Source organism: Garra rufa, chromosome 9, assembly GCF_049309525.1.
Source record: "Garra rufa chromosome 9, GarRuf1.0, whole genome shotgun sequence".
Taxonomy (NCBI): Eukaryota; Metazoa; Chordata; class Actinopteri; order Cypriniformes; family Cyprinidae; genus Garra; species Garra rufa.
In genome coordinates this window covers 11,227,888-11,246,667 of record NC_133369.1, presented here as the reverse complement: position 1 = coordinate 11,246,667, position 18,780 = coordinate 11,227,888, and the positions used below count along the sequence as shown (strand labels likewise).

The 18,780-nt window shown below is 38.8% G+C and overlaps 1 protein-coding gene across 1 annotated transcript; it reads left to right on the top strand.

Annotated features, from left to right (window-relative positions):
- Positions 1-2,531: 2,531 nt before the first annotated feature.
- Positions 2,532-17,375, top strand: LOC141342990 (uncharacterized). The gene is made up of 2 exons (XM_073847582.1): positions 2,532-2,901; positions 15,577-17,375. Exons 1-2 carry the CDS (start codon positions 2,736-2,738, stop codon positions 16,971-16,973), a joined length of 1,563 nt encoding a protein of 520 aa, XP_073703683.1. The 5' UTR covers positions 2,532-2,735; the 3' UTR covers positions 16,974-17,375.
- Positions 17,376-18,780: the final 1,405 nt, after the last annotated feature.

The window sequence follows — 18,780 nt, the reverse complement described above, 5'->3', positions numbered from 1 at the left end:
TAAATTTTAGACTTTTTAAAACTTTTTAAGACCCCGCGGAAACCCTGTTATATCAAAAATATAATTTAAATATATTGACTTTATTCAACTAGAAAAATATACTTTGTGCCAGGTTATATAAAATTGTTTTCTTCGACTTAGAAAATATTGTTTAGGTCAAGTTAATTATTTTTCATTGGCTAAAGTAAAAAAATATAGATGTGAACCATTACCCTAAAATTTTTTAGTTATATGAATGAAAATATTTTTTCAGTGCAAGCTTAAACATAGTATTCAAGGGATGTGAGCAGTTTGTTTTAAATGAATATTTTTAGCTTTAGGAGTGTGTGAATATGAATGTGAAATCATGCTAAGTGTCATCTTTTGTCTTTATTGGCTGTTGATGTTTCTGCCTCATTTCTTTAATTGGTGTCTTTGTTTCTGATCAATATCTGAGTTAAATATGAATGCAGAGACTGAAGGTGAGTCTTTCCCTGATCTCTGTGATAATGAGTCTATAGTTCTGCTGATTGGATTAGAGTCGCTTTAAATCTGGACAAATTCCTGTAACTGCTTACATCCTTTGCATATTTTATCTTCTAATGACGATCCTGAAATCTGAATAAAACTACAGTGATTGAGTCTTTAGTCAGTCTGGATGACTGCAGTGACACACAGTAACATCTCAATCAAGAGTCTCCTGATCTTCTCCTCTTGAGTTTACTACAGGTCTAACTGGATATTGCTGGTATTTTGGTTTCAAAACTTGTAACTTCACTAAAATCATAACTCTGATAGTACACAATTATACTTTTTAATGAATGCACTTTGTATCTTGTATTTATAAACTGAACTGTTCACTGTTAAAAGGGAAGATGAGGAGTAGCAGTTAAATATGTTGATATGGTTTTTGCCAAGATGCAGAAAAGGTCATAATCAAGTTTAATAAATGAATGGCAGAGAGGATGGCAAAAGGAAATCAAGGGTAGACACATTTTTCTGTTCAATCTAAAGTTAGAAACAAATGTTTTTGTACTTGTCCATCCTGTAGGGACTCAGTTAAACTAGATTGAGGTTGGGGCATTGTGGGTTAAATACTTTTTTGTATATTGTAGGAAAGCATATTATTCTCTTTTTTTCTCTCCTTTAATATTCACTCACAAAGACTGTTGATGCCGATCAAATACCATTATATGAGTCTTAATTTGAAGTAAATTTCATTTTTTTGTGCAGATCGGCTTTAAAAAAAAAATAAAAATAAAAAATAGCGCACCTTGTACACGCACAGTAATAGACCTTTTTCACAGAAACCGGAAATACGCAATCGCAGGGTATGCGGACTTCCTGTGTAATGTCAACACAGCAGAAAGCCGGGTAATTTAAAATTAAAATGGAGAGCGTCTACACAACTTCCCTCGCTGGTTTGCCAAAGATAACTTTTGCCGACCTCATAAGAGTCGTGTAAGAAAACTCCGTCACAAAGAGGAACAAATTGGATAAAGGATATACATTTTTCCACTAAGAGTTTATCCGCGTTTATACACGCTTAACGTGGCTTAACGTACGTAAAAAACGACCAGGAAACCCCAAATTTCTGTCATACCTTACTTGGAACAAACACTAACTACTGTCAAAAGAACGAGCCCTTATTCCACAGATAAAGTGCATAATATCACGTTTTTCTCCCCCATAGAAGCCCATTATAAGGAAACAGCTTGGTTTAACTTACCTTAACAGCGACCAGGGAAGACCAAACTTCTGTTAAATTTCACTTATAATAAACACTTTCTGTTCTCAAAAGAATGAGCTCTCATTCAGCATATAAAGTGACCCCCCCCCCATAGAAGTCCATTATACAAAAAAAAAAGCTTAACGTAGCTTAAAATTTTACTTATAATAAACACTTTCTTCTGTCAAAAGAATGAGCTCTTATTCAGCATATAAAGTGAATAATATCACGCTTTTCTCCCTATAGAACTCCATTAAGGAAAAAGCTTAACATGGTTTGTTATAATGGACTTTTATGGGGGCGATCACTTTATATGCTGAATTAGAGCTCGTTCTTTTGACAGCAGCAAGTATTCATTATAAGTGAAATTTAACATAAGTTTGGTTTTCCCTGGTCGCTGTTGATGTACGTAAACCACGTTAAGCTGTTTCCTTATAATGGGCTTCAATGGGGGAGAAAACGCTTAACGTGATATTATTCACTTTATATGTGGAATAAGGGCTTGTTCTTTTGATAGTAGTTAATGTTTGTTCCACGTAAGGTTTGACAGAAACTTGGGGTTTCCTGATCGTTTTTTACATACATTAAGCCACGTTAAGCGTTTTTCACGTTGTTTAACTGGTTACCGGCATACCGGGGCGGAAATAGGTTTACACGGCAATTACGTATTTCCGGCGCAAAATACGGAAGTTGTGAGAAAGGTCTATATCCCCGCATTATTTTCCCTCCTTTCGGCGCTTCACACTCCAGTCCAGCGGGTGGCACTAACACACACACTTCTGTTTGACAAACACCATTAAACCTAAGAAGAAGATTAGTTACACTGCTCTCTGTTGTTTTGTTGTGATTCGGTTTTAGTTCAGTCTGTGAGAAATGAAGTTTCTGTAAATAGAAAAATACCGTTTTTGAATCCGGTCAGTAGCCTAAATACCTGTAATATTCTCATCCTCACAGCTGTGACTAGGTTTGGAAGTGAGCAGGAATATCTGGAGAGGTTTGAGCTGAACTGAGATCTGCTGCTGTGAAGATGGAGTTTGTTAAAGTGGAGAGTGAGGAGAACATGAGTGAACTAGAAACCTGGAGAATAAAACAGGAACCAGAACATTTGAAAATAAAACAAGAGGAACAAGAACCTTTGAGAATAAAACAGGAGGAACCAGAACCTTTGAACATAAAACATGAGGAACAAGAAGGTTGGTTTTTAATCTTCATTTCATCTTTAATGATTGTTTGTGGTACATCAGGCTTTCAAAGCTTTAATAATACTGACACAATTAAAATGGAATATATCGTATTACATATATACATAGCCTATATATTTATTTATTTATTTATTTTACATTATATTACATTTTATTTGGATGGTCCCCCTAGTCTATTGACTAGGAGCAACTTTGCAACTACATGTCAACTAACACTCTTTAGATTATTAGTAAACTTAGATTAAGGTGAGGCTAGGTAGTAGATTCACATACTTGCAAAGTTACATATCAGTTTGTCTTTTGGGGAACCTTCAAAATACAGTGTTTGAATATATTTCATTTCATATTATGTAGTATTACATAAAACTAATAATAATTAATGCTAGCTGACATGCAGTTGCAGAGTTAGTTCTCAAAAACTGTCTAAGACTGAGACTTATAATACGTTATTACTATGAGGAGTTAATCATAGCCTTAAAAGCTATAACCACAAATAAGTAAATATTATAATCCATTAAAACAGTTCTTATTTATACTATTGAGATGATACAACATACTATACGTTTTTTTTATAATGCATTATGCATTCAATATAATGCAGTAAGAATACCCTTAAAATGCATTATAAATACGTGCTTCAAAGAAAGTGTTACTCAATTCTTTTATGAACAGATCAAACAAGGCTGATGCTGGAACAGTAGTGTTAACTGTAGTCTTAGTGGTGCGGCAGAAATAGTCCAACATTAGTTCGTACAACATTTTGGGAGAGAAATTCAAGCACTTTTCAATGACTTTTAAGTATTTCATACAACTATTTCCAGCACTTTATAGCTCTAAAATCCAGTTTAAATTATATTTTTAATGGGACCAAACACAATATATATCAAAATAATGTTTTTGTAATAAAAAACATTTATGTAAAATAACCAGTAGATGGCAGCAGAGGCACACTTATTGACTCATTAGTCATTCATTTTGACTTCCTTTATATTTTGAAATGATAAAATAACTATTTTAAAACAACACTTCATCAAGAAACTTTTTTGTGTGTATATAGTAAGAAAAGTCTCAAAACGCCAAACTTTTCTTCACTTTGCGACTGAATCGCACATCAATTATAATCACTTAAGTTGTTGGTCAGTTGATAATGGTACATATAGTAAGAGTAGAATATATACATTTTCTATATGACAATTAGATTTTCATGTCACTAATGTTAATGAAAGTAATTTTTGCATGTCTCCTAACTCAAGTTCAGTGCTTCGTTGTCAAATGTGTCTTATCAAGCAATAGACGTAATATTTTTCAGTAACTGTGCTTCTAAATTCAAAACAGTAGTAATTTTATGATTGACTTTTTATGCACTTTTAAGCATCCTATGATGATGCTAAAAAGTGCATTATTTTGTGTATTTGTTGTGATGCAATGTGTTTATGCAGTTTGAGGTTTAAAAAACATGTTATTTTCTACATACTGAACATTATTGATGCTCTTCTCTGCCCTCCCTTTTTGAAACGCTTTGATTTTTACAAAACACGTTGTTGATGGAAACCGAGGTGTTCTCTGATTGGCCAGCTATCTATGCTTTGTGATTGGCCGAATAACTTAAGTGTGTGTTGTGATACCATTTCTTGGCGCATAGTAGTCTTGTGTAGCCACACCTTCAGACTGATGGCTGAAGGTCTGGAATTCATGGCAGCTTTGATGAGTAGCGTCTCGCTGCAGCCTGCGGTGGACATCCAACCCCGCCCACATCCAAGTGTGACGCCAGAGGCCACGCCCATGTTCAAACACGTCACACATCCAACATATTAAATAGTATTAACACATATTAAAATAGCGATAATATGATTAGCAATGTTCACATTTGTGGACATATCTTTAGAGAATTAGATGAAAATGAAAATATGCTAAGTGTTACTTTTACAATAACAAAACTTAATTGTCCGTCTAATCTGATCTTGTCTAAGCTATGTCAAAATCGATTATAATAAACGTGAATTTATGTCATTACACAAACAAATAGGGTAAGGTTTAAATGTTTTATTACCAATTACCATTTTCCTAACTTTAATCAACCAAAGCAAGCGTTTTACCGGCTGTTTGAATGTAATTAGTTGTAATTTGTATTATTTAATGCAAACTGTTTTGTTTACATCCCCGATACAACATACTTCCGCCATTCTTGCACATGCAACATCGGGATTCTTTTTTTTAAAATTATTTTATTAAAGAATAATTGGACATTACAAAAATAGAAAAAAAAAAAAAATAGAAATCCAGATACACAAAATACAAGCTTAATCTGTATACAGTAATACAATATGTATTAAGAGGGGAAACTAATACCATAGAGAGAAAAAAAACCTTATAAATAAAAATTAAATAAATAAACAAAAACTAAATTAAAACCTAGAAACAACTAAACAATAGTTCAAATTTTCTTCCTTTTCCCTTACATATACAAAAATTATATTGTGGGAGCATAACCGGAAAAAAAAGTTCTCTGTGAAATGTAACAACAAATGTATTCATTTGTTTTAAAGACTTTTTAAAAACTTCTATTTCTGATAAAAATAAATTACATTTTGGTATGCATTTTGCAAATTTCTGTTTATGATTATAATATTTGCCTTGCAAAATGACACAAGTCTTCCTCATGTGTGTTTTCAGAAAATGCAGGTATTATCAATGTCCATGAAATTAGAAAGAGCTACTTTACATTGATAAATTTCGTGAAGTATTTTGAAATGCACCGCTTTAAGGCTACCGATGGGGAGGGGAGTCACACGATGACGCATTGACGTGGGCGTGGTGTCTGACGTCACACATGGATGTGGGCGGGGTTGGATGTCCACCGCAGGCTGCAGCGAGCCCTACTTGGCTTTGATTGGCCAAGGCCCGCCCGCCCATAAGGCCGTTTGACAGACATGTCAAACAACCAATCACAGTTCGTTTCGTTCAGCGTCACGTTTCGGTGCGTGGAAATGCCCCCACAACAACAGACGGGCATGCAACAGTCAGTCACTGAAATAACCAGCATTGAAAGTTAAATAAGTAGAGGGAGAACAAGCAGTAAGTCAGTAATTTGTTTGTGAGCATCATAAATGTGTATAACAACAATGGCATCTGCATAAGCACATTTTAGCAAAGCACAGAGTAAATCAGTCTGCGCTTTGTTTCCCAGCGGACCGAAAAATAAACGCAACACTCGCGTCTCCTGGACATCCGATCTAATTCAACGAATCAGATGACGACTTCGACATTCCTGAAGTGTTTCCAGTACTGAATTCTTTAAATATGAAAATGTACTTAGAGGCCGTCAGTCATAAGCACAGACTGTTAATGCAACATTGTGATTGGCCCACTTTATAGCCTTAACCCTTTGTGAACATCTGGCATTGTGAGGTGCTCTCCCAGGTTCAGGAAACAGTCCTCCGTAAAATGCGCATCACCCACTCGAATATTTGCATTTCACTGTTCCAGAACAGTGTTGTAAATATAACTTAAAACACTGATTTCTAGTTGTTTTTGTATTTGAAAGGCCAAACAAAGAATGTATAGTTTTGCAATGAAACGGACTGCGTCTCCACAACATGGCGCTGCGAAACTAGTACAGCCGGTAAAGTCATGCCTTTTTTCTTTTCATATTCATATTTATATGGGTGGTGTTACGCACATTTACTCACCCGGTGATGTGGACAAGTGGGGGCGTGTTTGAACGAGCCATTTCAGGGAGTTGTGGCTAAATCCTAACGGTTCCATATTGTACACATTTCTGGAGGTTTATTTAAGTTGTTGATGTCCTTAATAAATATATTCAGGAGCCTTTCTTCTGATTGGCCTGTTGTTTTCTGAGTGACACACAGCCAGGCCAACCTTAAGTAACTACGGTCATGTATGCTGTAGCCTAGCCCAGAGCTTGCTGTGGCTTGGTGATACTCAACAGGATATTTCAGAATGATCATTAATGTTTCCCCCTTTCACAGTGAGCGCTGATTCCGGAAAATTACGGGTATGAGTGCTGTGTGAACAAAAGCCAGAACCAAATGCCATAAAGGCAGTGTTGCACTGATGATCTCACATTCAAATGTAGGGCTGGGCGGTATACCTTTTCATACCGAATACCGGTGTTTTTTTTTTTTAATGATATTTATTTTTCATATACCCCAATACCGGTGAGTGTGTGCGTACAAAGTGCTGGGAACACGTATGTTGACGCAAACAGAAACCGCAGCTTGCACGTGCTTGTCTGAAGCAACACATCTGAGGTGTGGACGTATTTCAGTATATCTGAGAAAGACCCAGGGTTAGCGATTTGCAAAACTTGTAATGCCGAAATTTCAAGAGGGGGTGTGTCTGCAGAGATGAGAGCAGAGATCGGCGCATTGTGCGCAGACAGTAGCTTTCAGTGAGAGAAAAACAATGGCTTTACGTTGGTGTTACGTCGCAATATTTTAAAGATATTTCTTTTCTATACTGTATTTTTTATTAATATTTATGCTTTAAAGCCAAAGGATATCACACAAGCAACGTGGAAACTGATCAATATGTTAAAGTGAAAGTAAAAACTGACTTTCAGCATCTGATGTGCATTCTTTCAGACAATGAGAGACGATTATACTTCATATGCTGATATTAATTTAGTCCCTTAATATTTTTCTTGTGCCCCGAACATGGTGGGAAAAATAAATAAAAAAGAAACGTATTTTGTGTAAGGTTTGTTTTTGAAAGTCTTAAATAAAGCTCTTAATTTTCATTGATGACTGCAGTGTTATTAGGGGGTTATGAAAGTCATAATTATGATTTCAGGTGGTCTAAAATGTGGGGACTGAAAGACAAGAATTGCGATGAAACTTCAAAAGGCTATCCATTGAATAAATATGAGCGCTGCACGTTTCAAAATCATTTGTTGCGCTACTTTGTATACTACCATTCTGACAGCGCCTCCTGCTGGAAGAGAAACGCGTAGACTTGTAAATGTGAACTTGTGAAGAATGCACAATAAAGTGTTGTGTATTTTGACTGCAAATCATGAATTCTGATTTCTTCACCTCATTACAATTATGAGTGCCACTGTCACTTCTTTGTGAACAGCAGCATTTTGTGAGACCAATCAAACCTGGGTTAATACTAGTCCGGTCAATGTAAGCCAATATACTGCAGTAATTATTCTCTAATTTATTAGGATATGTGGTTAACACCTAGTCATGCATGAAAAAAAATAATAATACTGTCATATACGTGATACCGTATAATTTTGAAAAATACCGTGATATAAATTTTTGGTCATACCGCCCAGCTCTATCCAAATGTCACATGTTTTTATGGGATGTGTGTAGAGCACGCATAGATTCCGGAAAACAACTGTGAATGAACCAAATTAAACAATTCCGGAACAAATCATGGAACACATTAGAGGGCTGCATTGGGATTAGGACCCAACGCAAATCTCGCCGGAGCGGGCGGTTTGAACTTTGCTGCGTGCGGGAATGGGCGGCTAAAAAAAAAAACACTGCGGGATCGGACAAAAAGCAAAGCACAGACCGATTCGCAGATTGGAAAGACGATACATCCGTTGCTTCAGTGCCAAAGCCGGTGGATAATGAAATGGCTGAATATCTCAGCTCCCGGCTCTCTGATAACCCAGACCCAGGCAGCGTGCTTTAGAGCCCTGCATTTGCGCCCGAGCCCGTCGGGGCCCGACTTTTTTTTTGCCCCTAGGGCCGGGCTTCGGGCCAATTTTCACGTCATAACTTGCACGCATATCGGGCTTCGGGCCTGCTTTAGAAAAAAAAATAAATTTTTTTAATGAGATTTAATGCGTGCGGTCCCCGGAAGCGCCAGTGATGCCTAACTCGAGCATAGCAGAGTATGAGTGGAGCGCGGAGTGGAGCGGTGTGATTTTGAATCTTTAAAAGTCGGAGCCTCATGGTTTTCACACTCTCCAAGAGCGCTCCACCACCGCTCCATCATGCACAATTCATGCCAATGGTCCGTAATATAACTGCACATTAAGCAGGAAATCATATGTTAAACATGTTTAGCTAGCGTGTTAGAGATGGATTACTCAAATCAGAAATAATGTGATGTGTAGGTAAAATAACTGACGAAAACGTATTATTTTCATTACAAACTTTGCACTGGATAAAGCAGCAATACTCTTTTAATGCTGACAATTATTAGCTGTGGTCAGAACAAATATTGCACACTAGTGTTTGAAACTCTCCTGTTATTTTATTTTATTATATTTTATGAACAGGACTGTTACATTTCAAACATACTGAATTATATACAAAACATACTGACGCGGAGCGGTGTTTCTGATATCAGTGAGCGAGGAGTGGAGCTGGAGCGGAGCGATTATTAAATGCAAGGAGCGCGGGGGGAAATTGTTGCTGCCCCACTCCGCTCACATACTCTGCGCAGCACAGAGATTTCCAGCCACGTGGTAAAGTTGTGTTTTTGAAGTTTTCTATATTATTATTTATTCTTTATATTAGTGTTGTCACGATACTGGAATTTCTAACTTCGATACGATACCTTGAAAAAATATTGATATTTGATACTATTTTCGATACCACAGAGAAAAAAACTGCCACAATATTAAGGAGGTAAATTTATTTTTTAATTTAAAGATAAATATAGTCTAGAACATGACAATGATGTATGCATTTGTACACTGCTACAGCCCTGTTCAGCTTCTTAGCTTCATTTGAGTTAGAGCTTCATACTTTATTCGCTGTTCAAATACAACTGGTAGTGTAGGTCGTAAACTTTTTTTTTTCTTTTTAACCCACACTTTTAAAATTAACTAAACTATCTTAATAATCTTAGAGTTTAAGTTAATGGTAAAAGATATTTGTTAGTTAACATGAATAAACAATGAAAAATAATTTCAAAACATTTATTAATCTTAGTTAACAGTTAATTTAAAGGTCGTATAAGCGATTTCTAGCCTGAAACACAAAGTGTCAAATTTAGCTGACCTTTCATCACGATCCGCTCGCTGCCTGCCCCATAAATTGTCTGTGAAAAAAACGCGTCTCTCTGGTCAGCCTAGGGTCCGAGATACGCCAAAAAAACAATCACCAAACACCAAAACCCTGACGCTGATTGGTTGGAACACTATTTGTTTATGTGTGGAAAGGTTGGTAGTGCCGATTGTTTTTTTGGCATATCTCGGACCCTAGGCTGACCAGAGAGACGCGGTTTTTTCACAGACAATTTATGGGGCAGGCAGCGAGCGGATCGTGAAGAAAGTTCAGCTGAAATTGACACTTTATGTTTTAGGCTAGAAATCGCTGATACAACCTTTAAACTATAATTTACTAATACATTAATTAAAATCCAAAGTTATATCTGTTAATATTTTTTATTGGACCAGAGCTTACACATCTGTTGTATTTTTATTACCTACCATTATCAAAGATTCAAATATTCTGTAACAAATGCATTGCTCATCGTTCATAAATGCTGGTTAATAGATTAACATTATTTGATGAACAGATTTTAATGCCGGATTCATCAACGGATTAATCAACGATCAACGCAAGCAAACATGCGTGCATCACACACGAAAACAATGTTAAGTTGCTCACTGGATCGACATTAAGACAAATCGCAGAATTTAAGTAATGATTTTTTTTATTTTAAATAAGCGCAGTTAATTTACATTTGACCGCAGTTAAAGTATTTACTCGTCTAAGATTCCTCAATCTGATTATATTAACGAACTACGGTAAGAAACGGGACAACACTCAAATTAGCAACAATAATAGGCAATATTATTTAATGATTCAGTAATTTTAAAATGAGAACAGTTCTTCTTTATAAAAAATCCGGGTGTCTGTCTTTCAGGTGCTTTGCGAAATTAGTGGTGTTAGCGCCTTTTGTTAGCACTGCTCTGTAGCAACTATTACATATTGGCTTGCTTGTGTACTTCGACTTTCCATGTTCATTTGTTTCATATCCGAAATATTTCCAGAAAGCACTCCTGCTGTGTTCTTTATCAAACAAAGCCGGACGCGGGGTGAGACGAGACAGGCACTGCAGTCACGTGTGGTGTTTGTCAACTCACCTTTGTGGAGAAGTGAAAGTGACAGCTCGGCTATTATCGATACTTCGGGAAATTAGTATTTGTATCGTTCAGATATTTCAGTATCGATATTTATCGATATTTTTGACAACACTACTTTATATATTTGTTCATTATTCGTTTACTTTACCACTGCGACTTTGTATGTTCCGGTTTTGTGCAGCACAGCTGCCTGCCCTGTTCAAAATGCCTTTGTTCTGAGATGGTGATAATAAACTTTAAATGTATAAACTTTTATTGATGTTTGTTTTATATCTGTGGATTGCATTGTAGACTAGTCAAGTGTTGATTTGATATATAGGTTAAATTGAGTAAACTCACTGTGGACCACATACCGCCTGGATATCGATGTCACAAAACTAAAACTTACATTTAAAAAACAAACAATCAAAAAACTCCAAACATTTCTCTAAATTGTTCTGATAAAAAAAAACGAAACGAAAAAACAAACTTTCTATTAAATACAAATCTGGTCTATTTTAATCGCTGTAACAGTATAAGCTGTTTGGCGGAAATAAAGATGGGCTTCGGGTCGGACTCGGGCCAAAAATTTTGATAAGCTGTCGGACAAAGGCCGGGCTACAGCCTGTGCGTCTCGGGCCAGGGCCGGGCTAGGGCTTAGATTTAAGGCCCGTGCAGGGCTCTAGCGTGCTTCCATGGTGGAAGTTCAACAAAGAGCGCTATCAAAGCTGGCACGTTTCATCTTTAGTATTCCCGCATCCAGTGCGCCTTCAGAGCGGGCCTTTAGTGTCTGTCGGCGCAAATTGGAAGAGAGACGCACGGGATTGGGACCGCAGTCAATCAGCAACATTCTCTTCCTCCACAGCAATTTCATGAGTTCGCACTTACATATAATAAACAGCGTAAAAGTTAAAGCAACACTAAGTAACTTTTCCCTCAACACTCAACGCTACAGGTTGGAAGGGGAATTGTCCATTACCGCTGTCGTAAATAATTTAGCCTACCGTCGTTTCACATGCACGTTATTTGTTTGAAGGCTATCCAGGACCGGCTTTTTGACAAGGTAGAGTATGTTGTATGACTTTATGAAAGTATGAAAACCTTTTGTGAAGCCTGCCCTAAAGCAGGTCGCATTTGTAGTCTTATTTGAACTAAAAAACCGCGACCCGACAACCCAAACTTACATAGTGCTGTTATGGCCGATAGAGGGTCGCAAAGCGAATACGAAAGTCCCATTTCACCATTATGAGTTGATGCGCATAAGGGGAATAAGCGGGGGGCTCCAGCGGGGGCGGCGCAGCTGTGGCAGTGGGGGAAAGCACACAGAGGGGATGGTTGAAGTGGGCTAGAGATCAAGTGGACGGGAGTGGGCTGGCGTTAAAATGGGTTGACTGACTCGGGTTTGGTGGGTTTCCTTGATGAAGGAGCTTTCTGCTCGGATGTAGCTCTTGAAAGCTTCTGATGACCAGCGGCTAAGTGCTTAGATCTGCTGTAGGGAGAAGCCTTTTTGAGCGGCTGTGGCTGCTGCGCCTATACGGAAAGAATGGCTGGAAAAGTTTTCGGCTGGGGTACCAGAGAGAAGCAAGACAGACTTAAGGTGCTTTTGGAACCAGAAGTGTGTGGTGGGGCGGTTGAAGTCGTCTGTAAAGAGAGGGTCGGAAGGGAGTTTGGATTGAGATTTCCTGAGCTGGAGGAAGGCTAGGAGGGTTTGAAATGGTTGGAGGGGTGATTTAAGGTTTAAAATATAGATGAAGTGGCCTTTCTTTGTTTGGATGGGTGGGTTGAAGCCAGATGTAATGGCGAGCTCAGAGCATCTGAGGAAACCAAAGAAAGCCAGGATAAACATGGCGTCTAATGTGCGGGCAGTGAGGATGGAATGGTAACCTTTACGGAGGGTGGAGATGCAGTTGTTCAAAATTTTTAAGGTGATAGGTTGTCTGGGGTCTGGGCGGTTGGGCTGGGTTTTTTTTGGATACCTTTGATGAGAAGGGAGGTCTGCGAATTGGTTATATGGGATGAAGGTGAGCCATATAACAGTTTGTGGAAAAACTGGATTCCGCTTAGGTATCCTTTAATGGAGCTGGCTTGGAGGTTTTTATTGGAGTTGAGATGAGAAATAAATAAGCAGGGAAAAATCAGGCAAAGGCAAACTATAGGCAGAGGGGAAAATGTGGGTAGGATTGGAGAGTCCTAGGGGAGACAGTTTGGAGAATGGAATTGATGGAGGCTTCGAGGACGGGTCTCAGAGGGTGGTTTACGGGAATATCAGTTCTGAATAAGGAGGAACTGGGGTTGGGGACGGGTCCGCCTCTGGTGCCAGCGATCTGAATTTCTGCCAGAATCTGGGTTCTGATGGAGTTGGGTTCCAGGGGAGGTTCCTGCGCTAGAGCATTTGGAGATGCTAGAAGGGGCGTGGCTGAGGCTAATGAGAAGGAAAAGCGGGTCTGAGGAGGAGGAAAGGTGGCTACCGGGACTGTAAGTGGAGGTAAGTCTGCGCTGCGGCCGTCTCCTGGGACGGAAAAAAGAGGAGAAAAGAGAGGGAGAATGGCGGGCATTCGGAGTCTGCGAGATTAGAGGTGGGCTTGCGCTAGGGACGGCTCCTGGGGCGGAGAAAAATAAAGAAGAGAAGAGAGGGGGTATGGGGGGCACCGGTGCTTGTGCCATGAGCAGGGGAATGCTCATGCTATGATTGGATGGCGGTGCTGCGGGCCATGGGAGGGGAATGGAGTTAAGAGAATGGTGGGGCAAAAGCTGCGGACGGGAATTAGCCGCCGGTGTGGGCGAGCTCGTGCTACCGCGGCGGCTTGTAGAGGCGATGGCCTGTTCTCCGCCGGTATGAGCAGCAAGCTTCCGCTTGGAAGATCGAGAAGGAGGGCATTGGCTGGCAACTGCGGCGTTCGGGGCGTGGCACAAGCTCTGTGATGGCTTTTTTCTGCGTCCTGGCGTAGAGTAGGGAGCCCTGTGGGCGGTCTGAGTGAGGCCCTGGAGGGAGGGGTGGACTTTGATTTCTCCTTCGGTTGGAGAGATGCGTAGAGGCCGAGGAGATCCGCTTTGGAGGAACGGCGTGGGAGGACGACGCCGGAGCTCGCAAGCGTCTTGCGTAGCCCAGCTATGGTCCATTTTCCCTTGGCTATGGCCGAGGAGAGGGCTGTAGCGTAAGAGGACGCTGGGGAAGATGCCTGACGCCTGGAAGGGTGGTGGAGATGGCGTGATCTGGCGCCTTGGAGTGTAAGCAGCGGCTACGCGAGAGGGCCTGCGGCCCCGCGATGCAGCCACGGGCTTGGTTGTTGGATCCTGCGGACCGCTGGTGGTACGAGCGGCGACCAAATAATTGCAAAACTGCTGTTTTCATGTAGTTTATCATTGTATTTTTTTGCAAAGCAGTCTATTTTTATGTGCCGTGTGATGGTACAACATTTTTAATAAAAAATGAAATTATATTCAAATGTAATGTGTGTTTTGTCTTTCTGTGTTCTCATAGGCTAGCTACTTTCAGACATGCTTTCTGCACATTTACACCAGGACCATTCAAGCCTATGGAATACTTCAATAGCCAAAATCTAAGTACTTGAAGTCTAAAGAAATGCACGGTAGCCCAGGCTACTCTTCATCTTCCCTAACAGTGTGTCAGAATACCTGCAGGCCAAGGAAAGAAACAAACATGAATCTCTTGAATAATACAAATACTTTTTTTTCCCTGTGGGACGGGAGAAGACACAAAATCAATGCATCTCTTATCGTGCGGGAATAAATTCAAAGAGTTTTGCGGGTGCAGGCGGGAGTGGAAATACATATTGCGAGAGTGTAACACACACGTTGCGGGAGCGGGCGGTAATGGTCAGAAATTCGGATTCTAGAACACCTGCGCAGGATTCTAGAACACATTATCCGTGTATTTTCCGGAATGGCTGTGTGAAAGAGGCTGAAGTTGACGTAACACTGGTCTCTTATATTTACGTTGTTCGAAAGCCTGTGCAATGATGTAGTTTTGACATCTATCGACTGAACAGGGTTTTCATACTTGTTTTTGTGTTGATGCTGCTTAGCAATGAAATGGACGCAATGTTGTCGGGGTTTGACAAAAGGAGGGTGGGACGGTGGTTGGTATTCGGGGTGGTGACTAAAGGTGGTGACTGAGTAGATCAGACGTCACATTTTTACAGAAGTCACTGCGTCTTGTGAAAAGGAACAGCTACTTTAAGCAGGCTGTGTGCAGTTTACTGTGGATTGACTGTTTTGAAACTTATATGGTAGTTACATAGCCCCTAGACCTCAGTTATCATGAAAAAAGCCAGAAAATTTAGATTTTGACAATATGGGACCTTCAACTTTTATAATATATATCTCTTTGGTTTTGAGACTTTAGGCTTTGCAGCTTCACAAATCTTATCTAATGCACAAACAGCTTGTAACACTCCAAAGGAAACCGCGTCATATGCCCCTTTAAATTATCTTTGTTATTGATATCCCACACACCATTTCTACCAAATCTGCTTCTGGCGCCACCATCTGTAGGACTTATTGGCACTACTCTCAAATGTTAGTTTTTCATGTTTTTCAGCTTATAACAAGTTACTGAAAATGAACCCTTCTTACTTGTATTTCAGAGTTGATTAAAGAAAAAGAGGAGAATGAAGAATCAAGTCAAGTTGAGGAGAAAAATCATTTTAAAACTGGAGAAAGACCTTTGAGTTGCTCTCAAGCCAAACAGAAAGATTTAAAGAAAAGAAGAGCAGAGAAATGTTCCACCTGCACTCAGTGTGGAAAAAGTTTCACAAGAAAAACAGATCTTGAGCGCCACATGAAAATTCATACTGAAGAAAAACCATTTACTTGTGATCAATGTGGGAAGAGTTTTTCACGCTCATCAAGCCTTAAGGAGCACATGAACATCCACACTAGAGAGAAGCACACATGTGATCAATGTGGTAAAGTGTATTTAGCTGCTTCAGGTCTGAGAAATCACTTGAAAGTTCATACAAAGGTGAAGCCACATTCATGCCATTTGTGTGGTAAGAATTTTTGGCATCTACAGAGCTTGCAAGTATATGAGAATATAAATACTGGTGTGAGAGAATCCATGTGTTCCAAGTGTGTAAAGATTTCTACTTCAGTAACTTATTTAAAACTGCATAAGTTGATCCACACTGGAGAGAAATCCTATGAGTGTTCACACTGCAACAAGAGATTTAGTCGGTCAGGGGACCTGAAAATACACAAGAGGATCCACACTGGAGAGAAACCTTATGAGTGTTCACACTGCAACAAGAGATTTAGTCGGTCAGTAGGTTTGAAAACACATGAGAGGACTCACACTGGAGAGAAACCTTATGAGTGTTTACACTGCAACAAGAGATTCCGTCGGTCAGGGGACCTGAAAATACACGAGAGGATCCACACTGGAGAGAAACCTTATGAGTGTTTACACTGCAACAAGAGATTCCGTCGGTCAGGGGACCTGAAAATACACGAGAGGATCCACACTGGAGAGAAACCTTATGAGTGTTCACACTGCAACAAGAGATTTAGTCGGTCAGTACGTTTGAAAACACATGAGAGGACTCACACTGGAGAGAAACCTTATGAGTGTTCACACTGCAACAAGAGATTTAGTCAGTCAGTTCTTTTGAAAACACATGAGAGGATCCACACTGGAGAGAAACCTTATGAGTGTTCACACTGCAACAAGAGATTTAGTCAGTCAGTACATTTGAAAACACATGAGAGGATCCACACTGGAGAGAAACCTTATGAGTGTTCACACTGCAACAAGAGATTTAGTCGGTCAGTACATTTGAAAACACATAAGAGGATCCACACTGGAGAGAAACCTTATAAGTGTTCACACTGCAACAAAAGATTTAATCAATCATCATGTCTAAAAATACATGAGAGGATCCACACTGAAGAGAAACCTTATGAGTGTTCACACTGCAACAAGAGATTTAGTCAGTCATCAGATCTGAAAATACATGAGAGGATCCACACTGGAGAGAAACCTTAGGAGTGTTCACACTGCAACAAGAGATTTAGTCAGTCATCAGATCTGAAAACACATGAGAGGATCCACCCTGGAAAATAACCATATCATTGCACTGCACATGAGAAGCATTTTATTCAATCATCTGCTATACACAGTCATGCAGAATATCTCTGGCAGATTTACACATACTGGTCTGGCATGTACTGTATATGTATACTCATCACTACTGGTAAATTAGAAGGAGAGAGATTAGTCTCATTAGTTTTCACTTTTACTTTAAGTAGTTAATGATCATTTTGCTTTGAGTCATTATTAAATGTTACTTTTTTATTAATACATTATCTTTACTTTTTATATTTTATTAACAACATTTGTGGTCAACTGATGTATTTGCATAAGAAAAATAATTTTAGTTTTAATAGTTGAAAGCCAACTAAATAAAGCTTTTAAATGGAATTGAATTAAAAGTCTTTATTGTCTTTGTATTTTTCATCATAAAGTGAAATTAGGAGCATTGCTTCTGACTAGTGTTAGAAAACATGTACTACAGACAGTTGTAATATTGAACATTGAAATATATATATATATATATATACATAGGCCTATTTAGGGGGCAGGGGGAGGTACAAAATCTGGGGAGTGTATTTGAGGGGGGGGGGGGGGGGGTGGGGGGACGTTTGAATTCCAGCTGGATATAGGCATGGCATTCTGGCTAATGCCACAGGGGCCGGACAATTTTCTTTAATGTGGGCTGGTCAGATTTTTATTACTAATATTGTCACCCTTGGTAAATATAAGCAAAAGTGGATGTGAAAATAAATCTGCATAATTTATCCTTTTGATCTTTCATTAAAAAAATTCACAAAATTCTAACCTGTCATTGAAGTAATCAATAGAACCAAAGGATGAAATCTCACTTGGAAATAAATATTTTCTCTAGTTCACATTGGCCACTATTATTGGCACCCAATTATAGCAACGTCATTTTCCAGTTCTGAGATACAGTTCTGAGTTTTCTCTAACAATGTCTAATGAGTTTGGAGAACACCTGACAAGAGATCAGATGCCATTTCTTCAAACAGAATCTATAGATTCTCCAGAATTTCTCTCTTCCCAGCTTCATGTTGGTGGTGCTTCTCTTCAGTTTTTATACAAGGTTCTGGGGCCGGATTCACGAAACATTCTTAAGAAGAAATTTCTTCTTAACTGCCATTTTCTTCTTATTTTTTAAAATAAGAAAAAAGTTAAGAATATTTTGTATTCCCAAAAAAATCATCTTTTTACTTAAGATTGTTCTTAAGACATAAATGAGGAAAATTCTAATTCTTGAAAAGAATCTTCTTAAAAATCACCGTAAATAACTTCTTAAAGTTAGGATAGCCCGAGACTTGTCTTAAATCCCAAATAGTAATAATTATTTAATTGATTGATTGGGTTATTTCAAATTAACTGTTATATTAAAGCATTGCAACACTACTAGCTACATATCTAAAACATATTAGGACTATTATTAGAGATGAGCACGAGTTCGCTGAAGTGACAGCAATGACTGATAATGTAAACAATTATCTTTCATGTTTAGCCTGAGTATGACCCTACTTTTTGCCGTCATCAAAACTTAGTAGCAACTCGACAAAATCGAGTCAGATAGGGAGATTTAAAAAAAAAACAAAAAAACGACATAATCTTAAATTTGGCCGTATTTAGTGCATGTGCAGGACGCGTTTGCTGTAGCAGCGCACACACATAACAGAAGCATTCATTCAGACAAGGCAACAAAATACAACACAAAAGTGAATAAACTGTTCGCCAAAGCTTAAGACAGACC